Source organism: Encephalitozoon romaleae, chromosome VIII, assembly GCF_000280035.1.
Source record: "Encephalitozoon romaleae SJ-2008 chromosome VIII, complete sequence".
Lineage (NCBI taxonomy): Eukaryota > Fungi > Microsporidia > Unikaryonidae > Encephalitozoon > Encephalitozoon romaleae.
In genome coordinates this window covers 19,972-37,157 of record NC_024903.1, presented here as the reverse complement: position 1 = coordinate 37,157, position 17,186 = coordinate 19,972, and the positions used below count along the sequence as shown (strand labels likewise).

Here is a 17,186-nt window from a genome sequence, read left to right as displayed (position 1 = left end):
TTATGGTTATATATAAAGAGATGAATATGAGGGGAACGTTTAAATGTCAATCTCAGTCAGAATGGCTAAAGCTAAAGAAAACCTCAAGGATCTACATGAGAAAACAAATGAAGCCTGCAAACGCATTAAGGAGAGGATAAAGGAAAATCACAAATCTATAAACATTTGTGGTATTGAAATAGATAGCAGTGATGTTTTGAGCTTGATTTTAATTTTTACACCAATAGTGCCAAGCATTCTTGGATTTAATAATTCTTACGTTCCTACAACTATTTCAATTATTGGATATTTAGTTGCAATCATTTTTTCATTGTATCAAGGCATCACGAAGCTCTACAACTCATACGTAAAGTATAAAGAGACGCATAGCATATGGGAACTCCTTGGGTTTAGGAACCTAATGCTGCTCTTTCAAGTGGCTTTTGGAATGTTTTTATCGCTACATCTCCTTCATATAACAGATAAACACCGTACAGAAAGCATAGGGACTTATGGGCTGATGATCTCCCTAGTATACATATCCAAGCTGGCGTGGAAGCTGTCGAACTTTTCTATCAAGAAAGATGACTTCTACCAGTTTCTTATCTTATTGATAGGATTGGTCTTGATTCTTTTAGCAACATCCATTGCATGGAAAGAAGTAACCACGTCTTACATTGTTGTTTCTGCATTGCTTTCCTCTATGATGATACTTAGTGATCACATAGGAGAACCCATCACAGAGAAATTGGATGAGACAGAACCTCTTTCGGCCATCGCAGCACTTCTCCCTATCTTTACTGTGATATATGTCACAGCTAATACAATTCAGAAATTCAAGATTCCTTTTCAAGGATCACAGGTCGTATGATCCCTTTTTGATTGGTCAAAAATGGGTAAAGAATAAACTCCCACTGTGTGGAAAGCATCTTCATTTTCCTAAGCTTTTTAATGACTGTAAAAATATATAAGACATTAGTTTATATCTACCTCTTCTTGGGTAACTGATCCTTCTTGATCACCGGGCTTGAGTTATTGAATGTCAGATCTGCAAAGTATGAAGAGTTTTCGGGCTTGAGCAGGTGTCCTGGAGTAAGCAACTTCCTGGATGTTTCAGAAGTCTTCGATATCTCCTTGTTGTCCAATACCCTATCAAATACTTTGGTGTTTATATCTGACTTTGTTTTCTCTATAGATGTTACTGCTTTTGGTAGGATTCTCCTAATCTTCTCTGCCTTGGGGGCATTTGTCTTTCTTCTTGCTGATGCTACCCCTTCAGGTTTCTTTCTCATTGTAGCCTTTGATTTTATAGGGACATCGTTCCAGAACTCCTCCATAGCGTTACATTCGTCACCCAGTTCCAGCTCATCGTTACCTTCCTCAGCCTTGAGGATCTCCTCATCAAATACATTGCAAACATCGTCATTCAAGATAACTCTGCTCTCCTGTGGCCCTCCCCCAATCATCCTCCTCTGAATTTCAATCAATTCTGACTTCTGCTTCATATTCTCCTTCAATGCAGATATAATCTCGTCCTTCTCATTAATGGATCTTCGAAGCTCATCAGAGCATATCTTCTCTTTCGCTAACCTAGCATTCTCCTCCTCTAGCCTTTTTAACTTCTCCTCAATGTCCGCCTTATTTTCTTTTATTTCATTTATCTTCTCTATGTTATCAGCATTCCTTAGCTTCAACTTTTCTATCTCAGAAGCCATTCTTTCTGTGTCTCCTCTGTACCGAATACATTCCTCTTGAAGCTTACTTAGGTTACTCTGTAACTCACCCTCGAGAGACTTAGCAATCCTATGTATCTCATCCATTTTCTTGAGACCCTCAACCTCCCATATCTCATCTTCCTCAAGGTCTCCGGCTCCCTTCTTTCCCCCTTTAATCTTCCTTTCTCCTTGTCTACTTTCCTCCTTGCTCTTCTTCTCTAACTCCTGAACAGTACTCATCAGATTTTTGTTTTCCTCTGTCAGCCTCCTAATGTCATCTTCCTTCTTAGCATTATCTTGGTTAAGTTTATCAATCATTGTCTTTAGATCATTTATATGCTTCTTATAGCTATCCTCGCTATCCCTTGCCTTAGAAACTAGCTCGGAATGCATTACAAGAAGGTTGTTGTAATCCTCTTCCACTAGTAGAGTCTCCAACCTCAGCTTTCTGGTAAGAAGGTCCGTATATTGATGTTCTAATGTCCTTGTTTTATCGGATATCTGGAAATACTCCTCCATATTGTATGGGTCATGAAAATCATGTTTAAACATATACCCATCTAGGCTTTTCTCAGGATTTTTCCCTAGCCTTAGGCAGTAAACAAAAGCACTTGTTACCTCCTTTCCTTTAAGCACCACTCCTTCCCTCCAAATCATCCAATTCCCCGCCAAAAAGGATAAATAAAGAAAAACATCCCCCTTGAAATGGCGAAGTCCTCAAGACATGTTACAGGCAAAGCACCAGGCCCTGCCTTGGATGGTGGAGATAAGAAGAAGACTAAGAAGAAGTCATCGTCGATGTGCGTTGGCGGTATGTTCAAGTCCGCAGTCAAGCGTATTTCTCGTGAGGTCAGCCCAGATAATAATATCATGCTGACAAGCAATTCAATCCAGGTTCTTTGTGGAATCTCATTCGATTTTGTTGATACAGTTGCTGACCTTGCAGGTGAACTGGCAAGGAAGGTTGGGAAGCAGACAGTGGGGTCTGACGACATCATAAGCGCATTTGAGATCTTGCTCAAGGGAGAGTTGAGAAAGTTGGCCATCAGAGAGGTTCACAATGCTCTTTCTAAGAGTCAGGCCAAGTCCCGTGGAAAATAAAGTTTGTCTCAGTAGCAAAATGTTTGAAGATAATAAATGGATTTGAAATGCTGTACTTTCTGGTGTTTAGGTCGTTTCATAGAACTAGGTCTTTTAATGCCTTTCTCAGGTTATTGTTCATGAAAAGGGTAAACGAGGTATGGCTCCCATACCCACATAATGTAATACCTATTCCTTCTATTCTAGCAACAGCTAATCCTATGTGTTCAAACCCCAATAGAGTATTATCGACAAATGTTTCATTCAGTAGAAGTTTGAACTGCTCTGTCGAAATCCTAAGGCTACACTTGAATCCCCCCCCAATATGAAAGAGGTTTTTCAGATAAAACTCTGCATTTGATAGCCCGGACTTCTCCAGGATTCTGTAGCCTGCACTTATAACATTAAGTCCAGGATTTTCACTAAGTACCCTTGCTGCCACACTTGTCACAAGACTTATGGTGCGACTTTTTTCTGTCTTTTTATATAACTCCCCGTCTACACATATTGAATAAGTCTCGAAGATATCATTCTTAACATCGCTCGGAAAGAACATAAAGCGTTTGAGGGAAGATTCTGATGCTTCTCTCTTGCTCGTTTCCCCTTTAGAGCCACCTTTTCTCTTAAGGATTGCAATGAAGAATCCCCCGGTATCCTGATCGTGCGGGTACAGCCTGATGCATTTCTCCAGCCCTAGGTCCAAGCCAGAAGGTCGGTAGCTTGGATTTTTGAATACCTGATTATCTGTTGCCCATTTCTTCAATCCTTCTCTGAAGATGATCTTCGTTCCATCTCCATACTCAGGAAAAAGTGAGAGCCTAGGATCGCTTCTGAAGTCTACTAGCTCGAACTCCCCTTCAAGAAGGATCTTTTGGACTACACATTCATTCTCTATAGGGTTCAAAGAGCATGTGGAGTAAGATACCAACCCCCTTTCTGCAACAAGACTACATCCCCTTCTTAGAATCTTGAGCTGTGTGTCAAACAGACCTGTACTTCTGGAAACTTTCCATTCATCAAGGAGCCCGGGACTCTTTCTTACAGTTCCATCACTCGAGCACACTACGTCACAGAAAACACGGTCAAATCTGATTTGGCTTCCACATTCATATATCTTTGGAAATGCAGTGGCATCATGCTTTGTAACTATTAATGAGCCGTTTGGCCTCTTGGCAGTCTCGCTCACAAGCACCTTTAGTCTTTTTCCATTGGCATCGTTGGCTATCACCAGCCCGTTAGTAACAACCTCAAGAATTTGCTTGGTTTTTGATCCAGGAGCTGCACACATGTCGATGACCTTGGAATCTTCCTTCAATTCCATTAGTAAAACAGGTATCATGCTAACAATCTCTTGTCTTTGGATCAATCCAACACCAGTCTGGTTGATCAAAAAATTTGTAAATCTTCTATACTCATCATCCTTCTCTTTTTTCTTATGAAACTCATAGACATTCTCCAAACATTTTATCTTCCGGACAAATGGATACTCTTCTATCCTACTTCTTATTGTGTCAGCCAATGGCGTGGCTGTGATTCTAAATGCATATGCAAGATCCTTCTCGATAAACTTACTGAATTGCTCAAAATCACCAGGCTCCATCTCCAATATCCTTTTGTAATATTCCATATATTCGTTTCTCGGCATTCTGGGTGCCTCTGTATAGGAAATATGTCAGTAATTTTATCAATAAAGGGACAAGCCCTAAATGGAGAAATGCATATTCTGCACGATGTATCAGAAAGGCAACAACATCATTTACGAGACAGCCAAAGCTTTTGTACTAATGGATAGGTATCCCTTGTCAAGAGGGCATTTCTTGGTTATACCAAAGGCACATCATGCCTATTTCCACGAGTATGAGCCTGAGGAATTATCGGACATACTTGGAACCATCAACCATCTTATTCAAAAGTTCGGTATTGAGAAATATAACATTCTTCAAAACAACGGGAACCATCAGGCCGTTTTTCATGTACATTTTCATCTAATTCCATTTGTCTCCAGCAGTGAGCGATTGAAAATCAATTGGGAAACAATGTCCCTCAGTGACGAGGAGTATTCAGAGATTGTCAAGGAAGCAAAGCTTAAAGCCTCTCTGTGATTAATAAATTTATTTATTAAGAGTCTTCCTCCCCTTTCGCTGTAGGCAAGATATTTTTATAAATCATTTCTGATAAACCCATGAAGAGTGGGTGTAGTATTTTTGTCGGAAACATAGACTTCGAGGTTCCGGAAGAACGCATAATAGAGGAGCTTGGGGCAGTAGGGAGGGTTGTTAGCTTTCGAATGGTCTATGATAAAACAACAGGAAAGTCCAGGGGGTTTGGGTTCTGTGAATACGAATCCCCATTGATCGTAGAAAAAGCGCTGCAGAACTTGAAGATATCATTTAATGGAAGACCTGTAAAGATAAACTATGCCGAGAATGACATGCCGGCAAAAACCAAAGAGCCCGACAGCCAAATCCCAGAAATCGATAATTTGATCAATGTACTGGATGGCATGGATAAGGATAATCTCAAGGAGGTTCTCTTTTACTTGAGGAAGCTGGCATTGGATCAACCATCATATCTAAGGGAGCTTTTAAATAAAAATTCGAGCCTTGTTTATGCAATAATCCATGCCATACTCAAACTTAAGCTAGCTGACCCCGGGGTTGTGGATGAGATCTTGAAAGAGTCCTTCGATCTCAATAAGCAGAAGGCACAGATTCTAGAAAGAATATGTACAATCTCTGAGGATGATTTATGTTTTTTCTCAGAGGATGTAAGAAGCAAAATCAAGAAAGTGAGAAGCATGGTCCTAAAGTCCAGAGTAGATAAGTAAATAAAGCACCTTTATGAGTAAGTCCATAAGGGCATTTGATTTTTAAACATAGGGTTTTTGTTGATAGGTTTAGACAATGAGGTGTTCAAGATGATTTAATTAGCAGTTGCTTCTTGCTTACTTCTAAGAATCTCCATGTTCTTCTCTCTGGCCGCCTTCTTTCTTTCTAATTGCTGCTCCCTACCATTTTCAAGGAAAAAATTAGTGATGGTTAGCCTAGAAGGATAAATAGGCACCAGTGCATTTGTCCCATTGTTTTTGGTCACAAAGCATCCCTCGACATACACCTTATAGTCTCTGTAATTAATCTTGCTGATGGTGCCCTCCTTTCCATCAAACTTACCTCCCTTCACAACAACAGTATCTCCGGTCCTCAACGGGAATGTCCTGAACCCATACTTCTTCCTTAATTCCCTTGAGAGACGGGCCGATGACCTTATTCTCTTCTCCCCATCGTTACAGGCAAAATGTGCTTTCCTCTGCTTTCTCCTGCTCGATGTCTTCTGCTTCCTTAAGTTCTTCATCTGGGGATGAAAATTTTTCATAGATTTTTACAAATGCTATTGCCACCATTCAATGGGCATGTTACAAGTGTTAATCTTCGGAAAAAACAAGTCTTCATTCTAGTTTTATTCTTAGGACATTAATGGCCCTTCCTGAACAGATGATGATGTTCTTTCCATCGGACTCTAAGGCCTTTATAGGAGAGATATTAATCGTATTAAATGGGAACTTATTGTAGCATTTCAGATCTGGGAGGATCATCTTCAATGAGTTGGTGTAGTTCGATCCATATACAACATAGTCGCCATGTCTTGTAATCCCGGTAACTTCATTCTTAAGATTCATAATCTCCTTGACAGGCTTCATGTCTCTATCAAATATCTTTATCCCCATTCCCATTCCAATAAATATCCTGTCTGCAAAAAAATGTATTGATCGGAAATCAAACTTATCTTCAAGACTCACCTTCTTTAGGACCTGTAGGTCACGTGTCAATATAATAATCTCCCCACTGAAGCTCATTGCATATACGTATTCCTCAGATACAGCAATGTCCATAAACCTTCCCTCAATCGTTTCAACTACCTCATAAGCATTGTTTAAAAGAACTAACCGCTCACCAGCCACATATATAGAGTCTCCGATGCTGGCCATCTTCCTTATACCCTCGATGGTTCTTATGCTTATGTTCCGAACCTCTCCGTCAAATGTAATCTCTTTCAAATTGCTTTGTCTACACGAGGAGAATAGAATCACATCTCCTATGTATACAAAATCCGAAACCCCAAACATCTCAATCCAAAGTGTTTTGTGCACCTTGAAGTTCTTAAGTATATAAATGTTACTATAAGTGTCTACAACAACCAGATACTCTCCACGAGCCTTGGCCAGCTTGATTCTACATTTGGAAAAAAATAAATGCTTTTCATACTCAAACCTCATTCTTTTCTTACGCACTTCAACCTGCTTCTTGGTCTGCTTACCATCAAGCCATGTTGCTGTTTTCTTGTAGTTCTCACGTATCTTTTCGTCATCGTCACTATCTTCCCAGGCTGCTACATCCTCAGATCTGGAGCTCCCTTCTTCAGAAACATCTCCAAAATACTCCCTCTCGTACTCCTCAATTTCTTCGGAGATGGTTTCCAAGGAATCCGACGAAGTGTATTCATACGAAAACCCTGACTCATCACCATCATCAACAGCCTCCTTACTCATGGGGATGAGTTTCTCATTTGATATATTCAACCCTGGGCACCATGGACCATACAAAATAGAGAAAGTTGGTTTATTTCAACGGAACAAACTTCGAAGAAGAACTTGCTCCTATCCCAGGCCTACCATGCTTTGGAATAACTCTGGTTGGTGCAAACTCAGATAGCTTAAACCCTACCATGTCGGGCTTGATCTCAATGGGTAGATATCCATTCCCGACATGAACTCCAACTAAGGCTCCGATCATCACCGGCCATATAATGGCAGATCTTGCTTGGGTGCGCACCATCTCAGGCTTTTCAGTGTTAAAGGTGCATGCTGCTTTTGTTGCAATACAGTCCTTGATCAGCTGCACCTCCCGTGAGGAAAGGCCTCTCCTGACCTTTCTGCGAAGTCTTGATGGAAAGAGCTTTGCAACTTCACTAAACGACATCTTTTCAAGCTCCTCCATAGGAACTCCCCTGTATGTGTATCTTCTGAAGGTTCTCTTCTTCTTGAGGCTTTCATTATCCTCCTTCTCCACATGCTCAATATCAGCAAGCTCGGACATAGAGGGTAAATTTTTTTTGGCAAATGTACCAACACCGTCCAAGAAATAAAAGTATAGCTTTATTCATCAACCACCGTGAATTTGTCAACCTCAAAAACTTTCTTGATCTCCAATTCGTCAACCTCCTCTCCACATCTTGTTACTTTCTCTACAAATAATCTCGTAAGAACAAAGTCAGAAGTAAAATATATCTCCAAGGGAAAGATCTCGGAAGGATCTGTGCATGTACAACTGAACTCCAATGTGTCTGATGTACCCTTTTCTACATCCCCAATGCTCCATTCTATATGGGAATCCCTTTCTTTTGCCGTCCCATTGATTTTAATATTGGAAATATTGGCCTTGGAAAAAAAGACATTCAAATCCTTCATATTGCATTCCGCTGTATATTCAAACATTATCTGATATACGTTGAGGCTAGTCTCACTAGGCCAGAATGTAAACGTGATGGGTGGCTCTCGGATATCGGACCCCTTCCACTTTACAAGAGCCACATTCTTCTCAATAGGAAATCCCTTTTCACACCTAAGTATCCCTTCATTAGACACAGACTTATCAAGGTTGGGGCTAAACTTCATATCCTTATCCACATTCCCGAGCTTTATTTCTATGTCCTTGTATTCCTCTTCCCTTATAGTGATGCTCATGTCTCCTTGTACCTCTCCACTCTTAATATTGTTCTCTTTATCAATCACCATTTTAAGCCTCTCCTTGAACAGAATAAACACTGAGCTCATCGAGGTCTCTAACTCCCTTCTTTTTTCTTTGGCAGGGTTACCTCCCGTCCTTACAATACTCTTAAGCTGCTGTATATTTTCGTTTCTCATTTCGATTTCAAGATTCCTGACCCTTTCAAGTTCCCGGTCAATGTCTCCAATGGGCCTCCTCTGAAGTTCCTTTTGTTTCTGAATAAGTTCCTTGTTCTTGTTCTTCATCATCAGCTCATGAATCTTTTCTTCTTGGCTATCCATGCTCTTTATCAAGGCGATGTTCGGGTCAAAAGTCGTCTGTCCATAAAGAATATTGTCCATTGTCACCAGAGCATCCACCATATCCCCGTCAGTGTTTTTTTGCAAAAGGTCTAGAATCCCCTGGGCTTTGACATTGTTATATCCCATACTTGCAATCACAACATAATAAGTCGAGTCAGCCATACTGTAAACATACTTGTAGAAGCCCTTGGGCAAAACCCCACTTGCAGACACACCAGAGCTTATAAAGTCAAGTATAAAGTGTTCTATCTTCGACACAGCCATCGCTCTTGTCATTCTGGAGACCGTCTGTCCCGTCAGGCTATTTGCAACAAACAATCCGATTATCATCGGGGCCCTAATTATCCTAACATAACAACATTCTAAAAGTAAAGACTCAAACAACTAACAAAAACACTTCATCCACCTCTTAGATGTTTATTCATCAGGCCTATGAAGGAAACGCAAACGATATGTCATTTTCATCATCATTGACACCTCTCCAGAAGAGAATTCTGTGATTAAAAAAGTCTTCTAGAAACCTTTCACTAGCCTTCATATGCCGCATACATTTACTCCCATCATTGATCTGATTCCTGTCGCAGATACTTTCCAGAAGCTCTTCAGAATTGCCGAATTTTGGTATCCTATGTCGAAGAGAAACTTCATCTTTATCGATTCTTTCAACAATTGCGTCAATATAGCTGCTGAATGGCATCCCAATTAGCTTATGGCATCCTCTAAGAACACTTGTAAGGGTAATCCTGCTTGGAGGGACAGAAGCTATCATAAATCTCGGTTTCTCTCCCAAAGCTTTAGTAATACTTCGGAGAACAAAATTCTTCCCAGACTTTGAATTCCCAAATATCCCTATCCTCATTTCCTTTCCAATCCACTCCATACCTTCTTCCATTGACTCAATGCATGTATTCCCATCTTTTCTTAAATAATCCTTCCATTCGTTGATTGTGTCTCTGGGAACATATTGAGTATAGTTCAGGACCATAATCAACTTCTTTCCATAGTCAAAGACAACCTTCTCTACTTCACCGTTTCTACTTGAATCTGGGTCTCTTGCATCAATAACCTCAATCACTACATCACTTTTGGATACCAAGTTCATTATTCCTTCCAAGTAATCTTCTTTTTTCTCAGAATTCTTCAGAGCCTCGTCATGTTCAATCTTTCGGAGCCTTGCCATTCTTTTTATCTCCGCATATTGCATATTCTCCTCGTCGGTTCTTAGGACAAACGGTGGGACCTTCTCCATCTTCAGCACCATCTTCCTGTTCAGCCTTCTTTTCTTCTTCTCGTTGATTCTTGCCCTCTTCAACATGCTTTCCCTCTTCCTTGTGGTCAGTCTTTTGCTTTTCTGTTTCTTTTTAATCCCCATAGAAGGGGAGCCAATCTGGGCCTTTATGTTCTTCAGAGAAACTCTGAGTAATTATACAAGCATCATATATTTGCTCATGCGCCACATAATCCCAGTATTCATAAAGAACTGAATAAGACACGCCTCTTTTAATCCAGAATGATTTATATCCTTTCAATCCATAAATAAATAGTTAGAATCTCATCATGTGTAGATTAATGTATGATTGAGCAAATCATTTATTATTTCCAAACTAGCCCTTGGCAATAGATGACAAGCGCTTCTGTTCTTTTGGGCTCCATTGTTTTTATGCTTATGATATCTTCTGCCATAATGGTACTAACAAGAGGAAAGTCCGTCAGGAACAAGGATGAGATAAGGATAGGATTGATAGGGGCTTTGGCGTTTGGGTACATTGCGTGGGCATGTGTATACATGTCACAGATAAAGCCATTCATTGACCCAGAATAGTCAAAAAGAATTCAACAGATCAGCTTTGTTTACTTGGTGAGATTGACAGAAACCACCATGATTAAAGAGTGCTTACTTCATTTATTTTTGTCTTTGAATGAAAACAATAAGGGCTCTATCATTGAAAGTCTACTCCAGGTATCATCAGCTCATCAATTGCCCAATCCTCAAAACTATTATCTGGAAGTCTTCTGCGAATGATGAATGGAATCTTCTTCTCGTTCAGCTCCATATTAGCAATGTTGAGTGGATTGCTCTCATTCCCTATGTCTACGAACGGAGGGGCGCCTGCGCTTAACTGAGATGCACGGACGCCGATCACATGTGCTTTCTCATACTTAGTCATTCTAGGAAGTGTTTTCCTTTCGGAGCCCCTGATCTGGACATCAGTGTTAGATGTGCCAAGAACCTCCATACTCTTCTCCTCTACAGAATATTCACTTGCCGATTGAACATCCTCACTATCCATCAAGGGCCCTTTATTCTTCTTCTAATAAAAACCAAAGAAAATGCTAACCCGTTGTGGTTAAAATGAAGTTTGAGAAAGTGAGTATAGTAAAGGACCTTGGTTACACCGGATCATCCATTGATCTGGCATTGTCTGAAAACAGGAGGTATCTTGTATCTGTAGGTGTTTATAAGCCTTCTGTCAAGATCTATGATCTGGAGAATGTGGCTCTAAAGGTGGAAAGACACTTAGAGTCTGACCCAATAAAAGTGTTACCTCTTGCGGAGGATTCCTCAAAGATCTGCATTATTCGGAATGACAGGACTATGGAGTTTCATGCCAGATACGGATATCATGAAGGAGTCAAAACACCTACACTATGCTTTGATGGCTGCCTCAACAAGTTCAGAGCCGAAGTCATGAGTGGAGGAAAAGGACCAAGCATCTATAGATTCAATTTGGATCAAGGGAGATTTCTAAGAAGTTACGTTGTAACTATGGATGAGGTGTGCTCGATTAGGATGAGCGAATGCAATGGGCTGATTGGGGTTGGAGGAGGCAAAATGGTGCAGTTTATTGATCAAAGATGTAGGGAGATAGTTAAAACTGTTGAATACAATGAATCCCCATCAAGCGTAGACTTCTCTGATAACGGAATAGATTTTGGGGTTGGGACAAGTGAAGGGATTGTCTATTTCCATGATTTGAGAGCCAGGAGGGCATTACTCACCATCAAACACGATAAGAAAGTCAAGAAAATTCTATTTAATGGAAAAATACTAGTCAGTATGGACAAGCATGGATTAAAGTATTGCAACAAGTCCGGGATTGTTGGGGAATATCCTAGAGATGTTGAAGTGAATTGCTTTACATGCAATGGAGGAGTTACTTTTATAGGATTTGATAATGGAGAAATAGATGAAGTAATATCTGAGGACCTTGGGGAGGTTCCGCAGCAGTACAAAGTACTTTGAGGTTAATTACTGAGTCAAAGTTGTAAAAGAAAGTAATTTGAAAGCTTCGTTATATGAGTTCCCGGCAATACCCTGGGATGGTTAAGAAATTTCCAAAACTTAAAGTACTTCTGCTGTCTATCTCAATGATTATTGTACTAAGAAATGTAAGAAGGCTGAGAAAGTCGTCATTGATTCCTGGTAGATACCTACTGCTCATTGCACATCCTGATGATGAGTCTATGTTTTTTGCCCCGTCTCTATTAAACCTGAAAGGAAACATTGATATCCTCTGCCTGTCTAACGGAAATAAAGAGGGAAAGGGAAAAGAGAGAGAAGAAGAGCTTAGGAAAGTAGGATACTACATTGGAGCGAATGTGACCATAACGACTCTTTTTTCCGATGGGAAAGACTGGGATCCGCTAAAAGTTTATCTAAGACTCCTATGGGCATACATGTCAAGACCATTTGACGTTCTGATGACTTTTGATGAGAGGGGTGTGTCTGGACACAAAAACCATATTTCTTGTTATAAAGGTGCAACATTGTTTCTGAGAGTACATAATGATGTAAAAGGAGCAATATTAGAGTCTAAGAGCCTATTTCGTAAATACATAGTTGATACGGGGTTTTCCAAGGTTTCTAGTACGGTTCCCTTTAGGATGTACATGGCACCTGTCAAGATGATACTTTTTCATAGATCCCAAATGATATGGTTCAGGTATCTCTATATGCTATTCTCCAACTTTATGTCATATAACGATTTTACCATCATAAACTAAATAAAACGACATTCTATTGATTCGAAACTACTTTTGGGCTTGCACAAGGTACAAATTGCATAGCGTGACTTGATGTAATGGAAATTTTTGAACCCTAGGAGGAAATGGAGTCTGAATTCATCGAGCTATTCAAAAGTTTCATCGAGTCTTACCGAACATCACAAGATAAGGATATTGCAGAGATTATTACAAAACTCCCATATGAGGACCATCAAAGGATTATTTTGAATATAAACGACATGCGGGCGTTTGATAAAACACTGTCGAAAGGGATTATGGAGGAGCCTGCAACCCTGATTCCATTTGCTGAGGACGAACTGAGCGATATTGGAGGAAGAAAAATATTCCTTGGTGTTAAAGGTTCTTTTGGAGAATATACTCTCAACCCCAGGACGCTATCAAGTGTATATATAGGAAAGATGGTTTGCATTGAGGGGATAGTAACATCCTGTTCCATATGTAGGCCCAAAGTGATGAGAAGTGTGCATTACAACCCATCAAAGAATGTATTTTATTCGAAGGAGTACAGAGATGCCACTATGGTAACAAAGCTTCCTGTTACCAACACGGTGTACCCAACAAGAGATGTGGATGGAACTCTTCTAATGACTGAGTTTGGGCTTTCTGAATACTTTGACTATCAAACCGTTATCTTACAGGAGATGCCTGAAAAGGCACCACCGGGGCAGCTTCCAAGGTCGGTAGAGGTTGTACTGACCTTTGATCTGGTTGACAAGCTCAAACCTGGAGACAGGGCAAAAGTCTATGGGATATACAAGAGTCTCTGTTTTGGAAACCAGCAATTTCCCTCTCGGTTCAAGACGGTGGTGATTGCAAACAACATAGAAAAAACCAAGGAGGAGGAAGAGTGTAAGGTTGTTTCAGAAATTGAGTTTGAGAAGTTATCTCGGATGAAAAATATTCATCATTCGATAGCACCTAGCATATTTGGACACGACATTATTAAGAAGTGTATAGCCTTACTTTTGGTTGGAGGAAACGAAGTAATAATGAGGAATGGGAGCAAGATCCGTGGCGACATAAATATTTTGCTTGTAGGCGATCCGTCTACTGCAAAGAGTCAGTTACTCAGGTATGTTCTCAATGCGGCACAGCTATCTGTTGCAACAACTGGAAAGGGATCCAGCGGGGTTGGATTGACAGCAGCAGTAGTTCTAGATAGAGACACAGGAGAGAAAAGACTAGAAGCTGGGGCAATGGTACTAGCGGATAGAGGAGTAGTATGTATTGATGAGTTTGACAAAATGAGTGATGGAGATAGGGTTGCCATTCACGAAGTGATGGAACAGCAAACAGTGACAATAGCGAAAGCAGGGATTCATACTACGCTAAATGCCAGATGTTCTGTTTTAGCAGCAGCCAATCCAGTATGGGGGCAGTATAAGGAGTCAAGACCCCCACAAGATAATGTGAGGCTCCCTGAAAGTCTGCTGACACGATTTGACTTAATATTCGTGACTCTTGACAAATCCAATGCAGATGTTGACCAGTTAATTTCTGAGCATGTACTAAGAATGCATATGCTAGCACAAGGATATGAAGAAGAAGGGATGGGAGTTAAGCAGGAAGTATTCCGAGCATATATACAGTATTGTAGACAAAAGAAGCCTGCTCTTTCCAGAGAAGCAGCAGGACTTATATCAAAAGAGTATACCTTGCTGAGGCAAACCAAGGATAAAAAGGAACAGATTGTTTCTATCACTCCAAGAATGCTAGAAACAATGATTCGCCTTGCCACTGCAAATGCAAAGCTAAGATTGTCTGATGTGGTTGAATATGATGATGCGGAATGTGCTGTGAATTTGATCAAGGATTCTCTGTTCCAAAAGGTAGTCAAACCTGGAAAAAGAATCAAGATTGTGGCCTCGGAGGAGAAGGATGAGTTTGATCTGGTTGATGAGAAGGGAACTTTGAAGCAGCATCTAGAGGCAACGATGATTGATGAAGACAAAGTCAACTTTGTAAGCCATGCACTTTATGATTACAGTGCAGATCGAAAGAATCCTAGGGTGTTGGAGATCAATGACTTCATGAAATACCTCGGAACGGATATAAGTGTTACAGAGCAGGAGGTAGAAGCAGTTCTCACCGGACTGGCAGAGAAGGACCTTATCCTGTTTGAAAACGGAAGAATATATCTACTAAATTGAAATCAACGATCCAGGCCCATTATTTAAATTAGAAGAAGTTTTCTCACAAAAGCCATTAGTCTTTTATTTCCGGAGCTAGGGTTTTAGTCAAGACCCCATCGTCAGTAACTATTTTTATCATAAATCCCTCCAAATTGATTATAAGTCTTTCCTTCAATAGGTTAATACATTTTTGGATAATTTTCAAGGCATCATCAATAGTAATGTTCTCGGAATACTCTCTATCGAGGATTCCATATACAAAGTATGCAGCATATCCACTAGCACAGAACGGCACAGAAGAGATTGCTCCATATCTGTCAACAGACCATAGATCATATCCTTCAGGGCCTTTCCCTGCTATTATTGTTGATGCATCGAGCTGTCTCTTTCGGAGAGACTCATGGACTTTGTTCTGGATCATATGTGCCAGCACACTTGGGGAAATCTCTATCCCATTCTGTATTTCCTCATATCTGGCACTTTCAGACACATTTAGCATGGTCCTGAATGCATCTCCCTGGTCTCCAACCACTGACATCACAACCTTATCCTTGATTACTTGGAACTTCTCATAATCCTCCTTAACAAGAAGAAAAGACCTAGAGACTCTTGTGTCAGCAGCTACCATTGCGAAGTTGCTTCCTTTTATTCCTATTGACGAGTCCATATCACAGGGTAAAGACAACAAAAATTACAAATGTGCAGCCTTAGTTATATCTCGAGCAAATATGAAGGCAGAAAGATAGTAGTCCACAAGGATCGTCATAGAGTCGAGTTTTTGGTTTTGCAAGCTATTAAAAACACATGAAAATTTCTCCCTTATATGCAGCTTCCGATTGCAAGGATCAACAGCACAAACTACCGGCGTATATTGGAGGAGGTCAGATTGTCCGAGGACAAAGAAAGGGCCATCGAGGACATAAAGAATGTTGTACTCTTGATGCCACACAAATCCTCTATTGCAGCTAATCTCATATCCGATCTGATAAAGGATGATGGAGACTTTAGGAGTGGAATAGTAAAGATGGTTGACGAAATATTAGCATGTGGGGATGGATGTATGTTAATATCGGCATCTTTCACCTTGAAAAAACTGGGTGTTGGGGGAATGGAGAGTCTTTGGTGGACCAAAGAAATTCCTACAGTTAGTCCTCTTCTTGAGTCGGTGAACTTCAAAGTGCCTCCAGATTCCTTGAATGAATGCAAGGAGGAAGCTGAGAAAGTACTTAGAATTACTGATGAAAAAAACTTTGAAGAAGTATTCTGTGTGTCACAAGCTATAAGAAACTTCAGGTTTTCTATACAGGAATGTGTGACTCAATTAGGATATATCTCAAGACTTAAATCCCTGGTCGATGGAATTCGAGTCCTTCAACAGAAAGAAAACGGCTTATATCTATCTGCATTGGTCCTTGAGCTTGCAAGGAAACAAGGGTTTATGAGAGTCCTTTTGGAGGAACTTTCCTCTTTTGACCGTGAATTCAAAGACATCCTTATACCACTACTTTTTGAACATTTCTATAATCCCAGTGAGGAAAACAATAGTGTCTATGTTAGCAGCTCCTACATGCCGCTTAGGACTTCGGAAGATATAAATCTATTTAAACAGCTTTTCACTGAAGATATAGTAAGAAACATGAAAAGGATCTCTGGTTCCAGTAAGGTAGAGAAGTTTCTCGACAAGGGAAAGGATGAAGGTACTAAGAAAGTTCCAAGGATAAGCAGAGAGGAGTTTGAAAAAACAGACCTAAAAGATAGAGAGGCATTCTTTAAGAACTTCTGCTTTCTTGGATCTCCAAGTATATCCCATTTCCTTACATACTTAGAGATTTACAAGGAACGCTTTGTACTCAACAAAGAAGATCAGAAATTATTTATCTCGATTTTCTTTGAGATATTTGAAGGCCTTGAGTCTTTCTGCCGGATAGTTACTGAGAAGATGGTCCGGTTCGGAATTATAGATCCTGCGCTGACGGCGAATCCTGGGACCAATCCAGCCTTGTAGTTCAAAATGAATGGCCACGGAATGATTTTCTTCTGTTTATTTACAAACGACGGGCAAAACTTTCTTCAGAGGTTCTTTTGATAAAGCTGTTGCCCAGCTGATATAAGAAGCATCATGAGTATGAAATTCAGAAATATAAGAGGGAGATGAACAATCAATTCAAG

At 40.2% G+C, this 17,186-nt stretch overlaps 17 protein-coding genes across 17 annotated transcripts; 8 read left to right on the top strand and 9 right to left on the bottom strand.

Moving 5' to 3' along the window:
- Window positions 1-43: 43 nt before the first annotated feature.
- EROM_080350 (hypothetical protein) lies at window positions 44-850 on the top strand (the record flags this gene model as incomplete). The annotated part of the gene is made up of 1 exon (XM_009266679.1): window positions 44-850. The coding sequence occupies one exon, from the start codon at window positions 44-46 to the stop codon at window positions 848-850; it is 807 nt and encodes a 268-aa protein (XP_009264954.1).
- A 115-nt stretch (window positions 851-965) lies between these two features.
- Window positions 966-2,246, bottom strand: EROM_080340 (hypothetical protein; the record flags this gene model as incomplete). The annotated part of the gene is made up of 1 exon (XM_009266678.1): window positions 966-2,246. The coding sequence occupies one exon, from the start codon at window positions 2,244-2,246 to the stop codon at window positions 966-968; it is 1,281 nt and encodes a 426-aa protein (XP_009264953.1).
- Window positions 2,247-2,399: 153 nt separating this feature from the next.
- On the top strand, window positions 2,400-2,795 carry EROM_080330 (histone H2B; the record flags this gene model as incomplete). The annotated part of the gene is made up of 1 exon (XM_009266677.1): window positions 2,400-2,795. One exon carries the CDS (start codon window positions 2,400-2,402, stop codon window positions 2,793-2,795), a length of 396 nt encoding a protein of 131 aa, XP_009264952.1.
- Window positions 2,796-2,871: 76 nt separating this feature from the next.
- EROM_080320 (putative methyltransferase) lies at window positions 2,872-4,419 on the bottom strand (the record flags this gene model as incomplete). Its single annotated transcript, XM_009266676.1, has 1 exon — window positions 2,872-4,419. One exon carries the CDS (start codon window positions 4,417-4,419, stop codon window positions 2,872-2,874), a length of 1,548 nt encoding a protein of 515 aa, XP_009264951.1.
- Window positions 4,420-4,480: 61 nt separating this feature from the next.
- On the top strand, window positions 4,481-4,876 carry EROM_080310 (Hit-like hydrolase; the record flags this gene model as incomplete). Its single annotated transcript, XM_009266675.1, has 1 exon — window positions 4,481-4,876. The coding sequence occupies one exon, from the start codon at window positions 4,481-4,483 to the stop codon at window positions 4,874-4,876; it is 396 nt and encodes a 131-aa protein (XP_009264950.1).
- Window positions 4,877-4,956: 80 nt separating this feature from the next.
- Window positions 4,957-5,601, top strand: EROM_080300 (cleavage stimulation factor; the record flags this gene model as incomplete). Its single annotated transcript, XM_009266674.1, has 1 exon — window positions 4,957-5,601. The coding sequence occupies one exon, from the start codon at window positions 4,957-4,959 to the stop codon at window positions 5,599-5,601; it is 645 nt and encodes a 214-aa protein (XP_009264949.1).
- Window positions 5,602-5,696: 95 nt separating this feature from the next.
- EROM_080290 (60S ribosomal protein L26) lies at window positions 5,697-6,125 on the bottom strand (the record flags this gene model as incomplete). The annotated part of the gene is made up of 1 exon (XM_009266673.1): window positions 5,697-6,125. The coding sequence occupies one exon, from the start codon at window positions 6,123-6,125 to the stop codon at window positions 5,697-5,699; it is 429 nt and encodes a 142-aa protein (XP_009264948.1).
- Window positions 6,126-6,219: 94 nt separating this feature from the next.
- EROM_080280 (hypothetical protein) lies at window positions 6,220-7,320 on the bottom strand (the record flags this gene model as incomplete). The annotated part of the gene is made up of 1 exon (XM_009266672.1): window positions 6,220-7,320. One exon carries the CDS (start codon window positions 7,318-7,320, stop codon window positions 6,220-6,222), a length of 1,101 nt encoding a protein of 366 aa, XP_009264947.1.
- A 70-nt stretch (window positions 7,321-7,390) lies between these two features.
- Window positions 7,391-7,867, bottom strand: EROM_080270 (ribosomal protein S15; the record flags this gene model as incomplete). Its single annotated transcript, XM_009266671.1, has 1 exon — window positions 7,391-7,867. One exon carries the CDS (start codon window positions 7,865-7,867, stop codon window positions 7,391-7,393), a length of 477 nt encoding a protein of 158 aa, XP_009264946.1.
- A 59-nt stretch (window positions 7,868-7,926) lies between these two features.
- On the bottom strand, window positions 7,927-9,189 carry EROM_080260 (putative coatomer complex subunit delta; the record flags this gene model as incomplete). Its single annotated transcript, XM_009266670.1, has 1 exon — window positions 7,927-9,189. One exon carries the CDS (start codon window positions 9,187-9,189, stop codon window positions 7,927-7,929), a length of 1,263 nt encoding a protein of 420 aa, XP_009264945.1.
- Window positions 9,190-9,289: 100 nt separating this feature from the next.
- Window positions 9,290-10,231, bottom strand: EROM_080250 (putative GTP binding protein; the record flags this gene model as incomplete). The annotated part of the gene is made up of 1 exon (XM_009266669.1): window positions 9,290-10,231. The coding sequence occupies one exon, from the start codon at window positions 10,229-10,231 to the stop codon at window positions 9,290-9,292; it is 942 nt and encodes a 313-aa protein (XP_009264944.1).
- Window positions 10,232-10,799: 568 nt separating this feature from the next.
- Window positions 10,800-11,150, bottom strand: EROM_080240 (DNA-directed RNA polymerase subunit K; the record flags this gene model as incomplete). The annotated part of the gene is made up of 1 exon (XM_009266668.1): window positions 10,800-11,150. One exon carries the CDS (start codon window positions 11,148-11,150, stop codon window positions 10,800-10,802), a length of 351 nt encoding a protein of 116 aa, XP_009264943.1.
- A 62-nt stretch (window positions 11,151-11,212) lies between these two features.
- EROM_080230 (WD40 domain-containing protein) lies at window positions 11,213-12,103 on the top strand (the record flags this gene model as incomplete). Its single annotated transcript, XM_009266667.1, has 1 exon — window positions 11,213-12,103. One exon carries the CDS (start codon window positions 11,213-11,215, stop codon window positions 12,101-12,103), a length of 891 nt encoding a protein of 296 aa, XP_009264942.1.
- Window positions 12,104-12,180: 77 nt separating this feature from the next.
- EROM_080220 (hypothetical protein) lies at window positions 12,181-12,864 on the top strand (the record flags this gene model as incomplete). Its single annotated transcript, XM_009266666.1, has 1 exon — window positions 12,181-12,864. One exon carries the CDS (start codon window positions 12,181-12,183, stop codon window positions 12,862-12,864), a length of 684 nt encoding a protein of 227 aa, XP_009264941.1.
- A 104-nt stretch (window positions 12,865-12,968) lies between these two features.
- On the top strand, window positions 12,969-15,035 carry EROM_080210 (DNA replication licensing factor Mcm3; the record flags this gene model as incomplete). Its single annotated transcript, XM_009266665.1, has 1 exon — window positions 12,969-15,035. The coding sequence occupies one exon, from the start codon at window positions 12,969-12,971 to the stop codon at window positions 15,033-15,035; it is 2,067 nt and encodes a 688-aa protein (XP_009264940.1).
- A 55-nt stretch (window positions 15,036-15,090) lies between these two features.
- Window positions 15,091-15,684, bottom strand: EROM_080200 (proteasome subunit beta-type 2; the record flags this gene model as incomplete). The annotated part of the gene is made up of 1 exon (XM_009266664.1): window positions 15,091-15,684. One exon carries the CDS (start codon window positions 15,682-15,684, stop codon window positions 15,091-15,093), a length of 594 nt encoding a protein of 197 aa, XP_009264939.1.
- Window positions 15,685-15,840: 156 nt separating this feature from the next.
- On the top strand, window positions 15,841-17,022 carry EROM_080190 (hypothetical protein; the record flags this gene model as incomplete). Its single annotated transcript, XM_009266663.1, has 1 exon — window positions 15,841-17,022. The coding sequence occupies one exon, from the start codon at window positions 15,841-15,843 to the stop codon at window positions 17,020-17,022; it is 1,182 nt and encodes a 393-aa protein (XP_009264938.1).
- Between the last annotated feature and the right edge of the window lie 164 nt (window positions 17,023-17,186).